Here is a 3,770-nt window from a genome sequence, read left to right as displayed (position 1 = left end):
AGAATAGGAAATGCAAATCTCAAAGAAATAGAGGAGGAAACGGGAAAGCCAACTTCCTTTTAATTTTTTAGATGGTATATTTTGTAATTTTATTGGTATATTTTATAAATAAGGCCCATTTTTATATTTTGCGTAGGTAGTATTATTAGGTAATTTTCCCTTTTTTTTTTTCAATCCGCCATAGCCCGCACACCTAATTTCAATTCCTGTAATTTTAATAATTCATTAGTTTCAGTTCTTTCCAGAATTCTCTAGTCAGTCATCTCAACAAACCAACTTCTCAAAACCAGAACTCTCTAGTCATATCTAATCATGTATTCCTTCTATGCTTCACTAGAATTCCCTCGATCCATCTTCTCACCTGTCTTCCAAATCCTATATATACCCACATTTCATTATCCTTGTCAACATCCAAAGAAAAACAAGCACAAAAGATTCTTTGTAAAACTCTCCAAAAACATCAAGTCTTTGTTTCTTGAATTTTTTCAATCTCTGTCATGGCTAAAACTGAAGGAAAGGCAATTGGCATTGACCTTGGCACAACTTACAGTTGTGTTGGTGTATGGCAAAACGATCGTGTAGAAATAATTCCAAATGATCAAGGCAACAGAACAACTCCATCATACGTAGCATTCACAGATACTGAAAGGCTTATTGGTGATGCAGCTAAAAACCAAGTGGCAATGAACCCAACAAACACTGTTTTCGATGCTAAACGTCTTATTGGCCGACGTTTTTCTGACACTACAGTACAGGCAGACATGAAACATTGGCCATTTAAGGTTGTTCCAGGACCTGGTGACAAGCCTATGATTGTTGTGAATTTTAAAGGTGAAGAGAAACAGTTTGCTCCTGAGGAAATTTCTTCTATGGTTTTGATAAAGATGAAGGAAACTGCTGAAGCTTTCTTGGGACAAAATGTGAAGAATGCTGTGGTTACTGTTCCAGCATACTTTAATGATTCTCAGAGACAAGCTACTAAAGATGCAGGGGCTATTGCAGGTATGTGTGTTTGTTATTTCTTGTACTTCGGTTATCGTATTGTTTAGCTTAGCTATTGTTACTGTTCTTTTCTTTCATAATGCTATATGATGCTTTTCATATTATTTGTCGTGGCTTCTTTATTTTTGTATTTTCTTTTTCTAAAATTGCTTTGAATTGCTTTTCTTGAACCGAATGTCTTGCTTTTCATATTATTTGTCATGACCTCTTTAATTTACTTTCGCATTTTCTATTCTTAAAACTACTTTGAATTGCTTTCCTTGAGGCGAGTGTTTGTATCTCCATACTCTTTACCTCCATAGGATAGGATAAGGTTTGCGTATACACTACCTTTCCTAGATCCCACTTGTGGGATTTCATTGGGTATGTTGTTGTTCTTGAGTTGTCCCAAAGTTACATGAGCTGAATGGGCTAAAAGGTGGGTCATAACCTAACTCACCCAATTCTTACTAAGTGTTAATCTTTTTTAATTTGTTAATCTTTTTTAATTTCTTAGTATCTAATAAAACTATTTTTTTCTTTATTATTATGGCTCTATATAACACATCAAATTAAAAAAATTTAAAAAAAAAAAACTTTTTGGAAGTATTTTCACAAGATTTGTCATGCATCAATTTGGGCTAAAATGGATTGGGTTGAGCTAATAAATGGGCGGGTCATTGACCATGAACGGGTTGTTTGTCATGTTTTAATGGGCTAATTTTGTCACTCCTAATTGCAGGGTTGAATGTAATCAGGATTATTAATGAGCCAACTGCAGCTGCAATTGCTTATGGTTTGGACAAGAAGGCTTCATCAAAGGGTGGTGAAAAGAATGTTTTGATCTTTGATCTTGGTGGTGGAACTTTTGATGTTTCACTGCTTACAATTGAAGAAGGGATTTTTGAAGTCAAAGCCACTGCTGGTGACACACATTTAGGTGGTGAAGATTTTGACAACAGGCTTGTGAACCATTTTGTGCAAGAATTCAAGAGGAAGAACAAGAAAGACATTAGCAGTAATGCAAGGGCTTTGAGAAGGCTGAGGACTGCTTGTGAGAGGGCTAAGAGGACTTTGTCGTCGACTTCTCAGACAACTATTGAGATCGATTCCCTCTACGAAGGGATCGATTTCTATGCTACTATTACAAGAGCAAGATTTGAGGAATTGAATATGGATTTGTTCAGGAAATGTATGGAACCAGTGGAGAAATGTTTGAGGGATGCCAAGATTGACAAGAGCCAAGTTCATGATGTGGTTCTTGTTGGTGGTTCGACTAGGATTCCGAAAGTTCAGCAACTTTTACAAGATTTCTTTAATGGTAAGGAGCTTTGCAAGAGTATTAATCCGGACGAGGCTGTGGCTTATGGAGCTGCAGTTCAAGCAGCAATTTTGAGTGGAGAAGGTGATCAAAAGGTTCAAGATTTGCTGCTTCTTGATGTCACTCCTCTTAGTCTTGGTATTGAAACTGCTGGTGGTGTGATGACAACCTTAATTCCAAGAAACACTACCATTCCGACCAAGAAAGAACAGATTTTTTCCACCTACTCAGACAATCAACCAGGTGTACTAATTCAGGTGTATGAAGGAGAGAGATCCTTAACCAAGGACAACAACCTTCTTGGTAAATTTGAGCTAAAGGGTATCCCACCGGCACCAAGAGGGGTCCCACAGATCAATGTCTGTTTCGACATTGATGCGAATGGTATTCTTAATGTGTCAGCTGAAGACAAGACTGCTGGTGTGAAGAACAAGATTACTATTACAAATGACAAGGGAAGGTTGAGTAAAGAAGAGATTGAGAAAATGGTTCAAGAAGCCGAGAGATACAAGGCTGAGGATGAGGCAATGAAGAAGAAAGTGGAGGCGAAAAACGCGTTAGAGAACTATGCATATAACATGAGGAATACTGTTAAGGATGAGAAAATTTCTGGGAAGTTGGATCCTTCTGATAAGCAGAAGATTGAGAAGACTGTTGATGAAACAATTGAATGGTTGGACAGGAACCAACTGGCTGAAGTAGATGAATTTGAAGACAAATTGAAGGAGTTGGAGAATTTTTGCAATCCAATTATTGCAAAAATGTATCAAGGTGGTGCAGGTGGAGATGTGCCAATGGGTGACACTGGAGCTGGTTATGGTAAGGCAGGATCTGGAAATAGTGGTGCAGGGCCAAAAATTGAGGAAGTTGATTAAAGATTGAGTAATTGTATTGATGTTGTCACTACTTTCAGGCAAAAGCAAATAAGCACAAGTGTGAAAAGAAAAATGTATTTGTGAGGTAAGTGTGAGAGATCAACTATTGTGACAGCCATGTATGTAAACTTCTCTTTTTCTGTTTGGTATTGTAACTAATAAATAAAGGTGCACCCTTTCTTTTTTTCTTTAAGGATCTTGAAAATGCTTGTGTCTACTTATTTGTGCTCTGAAAAATGAATAATTGTGAACACCATAACAGCAGTAAGGATGACCCAAAGCAATTGGACATCTTTTAATAAAAGCGGATCAATTGAAAAATCATAATTCCACTGGTTCCTCAAGACCTTTCAAGTACTTTGGATCCAGGTTTAAGGCCTAATATTGGACAACAATACTATGCTGCTCATTGAAAGTGACGATTTTATAGTCGACTCTAACTAGCTCGGGGTAGATAATTGCCGTTTGTTGCATTCATGTAAAGGATAAAAAAATATAGGGATTCTTTAATGGGCCTTTGTTGTTTGTTGCATTCATGTAAAGGATAAAAAAAATATAGGGAGTCGGGTTTTTTCTTTAGTTTTTTCCTCGTA

The 3,770-nt window shown here is 37.0% G+C and overlaps 1 protein-coding gene across 1 annotated transcript; it reads left to right on the top strand.

Moving 5' to 3' along the window:
- The first annotated feature begins 331 nt into the window (after window positions 1-331).
- On the top strand, window positions 332-3,222 carry LOC132039815 (heat shock 70 kDa protein-like). Its single transcript, XM_059430340.1, has 2 exons — window positions 332-1,002; window positions 1,724-3,222. Exons 1-2 carry the CDS (start codon window positions 498-500, stop codon window positions 3,175-3,177), a joined length of 1,959 nt encoding a protein of 652 aa, XP_059286323.1. The 5' UTR covers window positions 332-497; the 3' UTR covers window positions 3,178-3,222.
- The last annotated feature ends 548 nt before the right edge of the window (window positions 3,223-3,770 follow it).

Source organism: Lycium ferocissimum, chromosome 12, assembly GCF_029784015.1.
Source record: "Lycium ferocissimum isolate CSIRO_LF1 chromosome 12, AGI_CSIRO_Lferr_CH_V1, whole genome shotgun sequence".
Taxonomy (NCBI): domain Eukaryota; kingdom Viridiplantae; phylum Streptophyta; class Magnoliopsida; order Solanales; family Solanaceae; genus Lycium; species Lycium ferocissimum.
This window is presented reverse-complemented; position numbering and strand designations above follow the sequence as displayed.

What these genes read in the sequence shown, in the direction of transcription:
- LOC132039815 (XM_059430340.1), top strand. Translation starts at nt 498, where the DNA reads ATGGCTAAAACTGAAGGAAAGGCAATTGGCATTGACCTTGGCACAACT. An exon ending in AGATGCAGGGGCTATTGCAG is followed by an intron (nt 1,003 to 1,723) that starts GTATGTGTGTTT and finishes TCCTAATTGCAG; the next exon opens with GGTTGAATGTAATCAGGATT.